Genomic DNA, 2,331 nt, shown 5'->3' with positions numbered 1-2,331 from the left:
GCGGGCGCATTGGAAGGACACAGAGACAGGGATGCTGAGCCAGCACTAGTTCAGTGTCGGTTTTTATTTGTCTGACACTCAGAGTGGGGGGACAGGAGCAGGGGACAGGGAGCAGGGGAGCGAGATGTGCGGCTGGGGGGAGCCGCTGTCCCCAGAAGTGCGGAGGAGTGAGCGAGCCAGCAAAGGGCCGGCGGGTGCAAGGAGGTCCCAGTGGGGTTAGGGGCACTCGGATCTGTTCACCGTCTTCACCACATCGCCAGCCTCGTGCTTGGCCTTGCAAGAGACAGAATTGTAACTTTGCCACTGGCTGGCATCCAGTGACAGGTAGCTGCTGGCCATGTACTGGTTGTTACTCTGCCGCTGGGACTGACTGGTCTCCACACCGTTTTTGAGGACAGTGCCGTCAGCAGACCATTCCACTTCCACTTTGCTGGGGTAGAAGTTCTCCAGCAGACACACCAGGGTGGCTTTGTTCTGCTTCGAGATCTCCTCGGAGGACGGCGGGAAGAGGTGGACGGTGGGAGAGACCTCAGGCTGGCCTGCGAGGGAAGAGAGAGGTGTGGGGTCAGAGAGTGCCCTGTGCCCGACACAGCCCCTGTCTGCCCAGTTGGCACTACCCAGAAACTCCTTGCTTCCCCCACAGCCAAGAGCTTACCACTTATAACTCCAATGTATTTAGATCTGGGAAATCTAAATCTAAATTGATCTATATATTTATATTTGTATATATAATAGATATAATTTTTATATGTAAAATATGTGTGTATATATGCGTGTAATGCACACATACATAAACGTACATTCCATATATACTTGTATATATGTTTTATATACACCATCTGTACATATTTGTGTATATACATAGTACATATTACAGATACATATAATATAGATCACATCTATAAAGTATACAATATACTTACATATGTAGTACATATCATTATACAAATATATGTATAATTCTATAAAATGCATATGGCAAACATTTATCCATTTATGCATTTCATATATGCAATATATTTTATATTACATATTTTTATTTATAATATTCATAGCTAAATCTCTAGTTATTTGCCCCAAGCCCATTTCTTTACTTTTGCAAGGCAATTCGTTTAAAAAAAAAAAAAAAATCACAGACAAACAACCCTGTTTTCTGCCCAGTTCTGCTTTCAGACAATTTCAGACTCACCAAAGAAAAAGCACAAGTAAGAATCACACAAAGAAAGATGCAGAAAAGATGTTTGGTCTTTCTGAGGTGGTTCTGCTGCCTCCTCCAATGCACAGTGTCTGTTTCTCTATCTCTATTTCTCTTTCTATCTATCTCTACTAAAAAAACAAGATGACTTCACCATTAAAAAATTTCTGCTTAAACATGGTCAAAGAAAGTTTTTTTCTGTCTTAGTCCCCAGTAATTTGGTTCAAATTGGGATCTTTGACTACATTCTTTTCCAAATTACAGACAAATGACATTCCTGGCAGCATTTTCAATGTGTTAATCCCCATTTTTGACACGACTTACCTGGACAATGGGATCTTTAGGATACTCCTGAAATTTTTAGTTTAAGAACCCAGGGATGAGCTGCTCACGGCTGCCCTTTCACAGCCCCTGAACCCTCAGCCACGGGACCCCGCAGAGGATCCCTTTTCTCTCACCGGTGGTGACAGACTTTGGACTAAGAGTTGAGGACTTAGATTTTAGGCTGACAAATTTCTTAACAAAGACAAAAATCGCCTTCTCTAGAGACCTAAACCCAGGTTTCCCTCTTTCTGAGACCTCAGACATATTTCCGGGGCAAATTTTAAGATCTTTCATGTCAGAAAATACCCCCCACTCCTTCGTGGCACCTGCCAGAGTCCCCAGAGTCCGCAGGGACAAGACCCAGCCCAAAATTCTGCGCTCTGTGCCTGGCCCCAAACGGGCGGCAGACCCCAGCCCAGCACCAAGTCCGAGAAAAAAACCCCAAATCATCAAAAATGTCACAATTTCGCACTGGGGAAGGAAAGACCGAGAAGAAATCGGCGGCTCACCTTTGACGGTCAACATGGTCCCGGCCCCGAATATACCAGCAGTACTGCTGCTGTCGTAGCCACCACAGAAATAGACAGCCTCGTCCTCGGCTTGGACCCCAGAGATGGTTAATGTGCCTGAGGAGCCGGAGAATCGCGAAGGGATGTTCGAGGGTCTGTTGGTGTTAGCATAGATCACAGTGACAGGGGCAGTGCCAGGGACCTTCTGCTGGTACCAGCCATAGTACTTGTTACTACTCCCAGAGCAGGTGATCTTGACGGTGTCTCCCACCTTGTGAGACAATGAGGCCGGCTGAGTCAGCG

The 2,331-nt window shown here is 45.8% G+C and overlaps 2 protein-coding genes across 2 annotated transcripts in view; both read right to left on the bottom strand.

The window, feature by feature from the left end:
• LOC114061483 overlaps positions 1 to 2,331 on the bottom strand; it is a 23,417-nt gene that overhangs the window by 7,081 nt on the left and 14,005 nt on the right. The gene's annotated exons all lie outside the window — the stretch shown is intronic.
• LOC114061500 (immunoglobulin lambda-1 light chain-like) overlaps positions 33 to 2,331 on the bottom strand; it is a 7,099-nt gene continuing 4,800 nt past the window's right edge. The window contains exons 3-4 of the mRNA XM_027892030.1: positions 2,029 to 2,320; positions 33 to 539 (exon numbers count right to left, since the gene is read on the bottom strand). Coding sequence (XP_027747831.1) covers positions 217 to 539; positions 2,029 to 2,320 — 615 coding nt within the window. The 3' untranslated portion in view covers positions 33 to 216. The remainder of the gene's footprint in view (positions 540 to 2,028; positions 2,321 to 2,331) is intronic.

The sequence above is a fragment of the Empidonax traillii genome, unplaced genomic scaffold (genome assembly GCF_003031625.1).
Source record: "Empidonax traillii isolate 1590-97213 ecotype Southwest subspecies unplaced genomic scaffold, ASM303162v1 scaffold338:size1951571, whole genome shotgun sequence".
NCBI lineage: Eukaryota > Metazoa > Chordata > Aves > Passeriformes > Tyrannidae > Empidonax > Empidonax traillii.
This window is presented reverse-complemented; position numbering and strand designations above follow the sequence as displayed.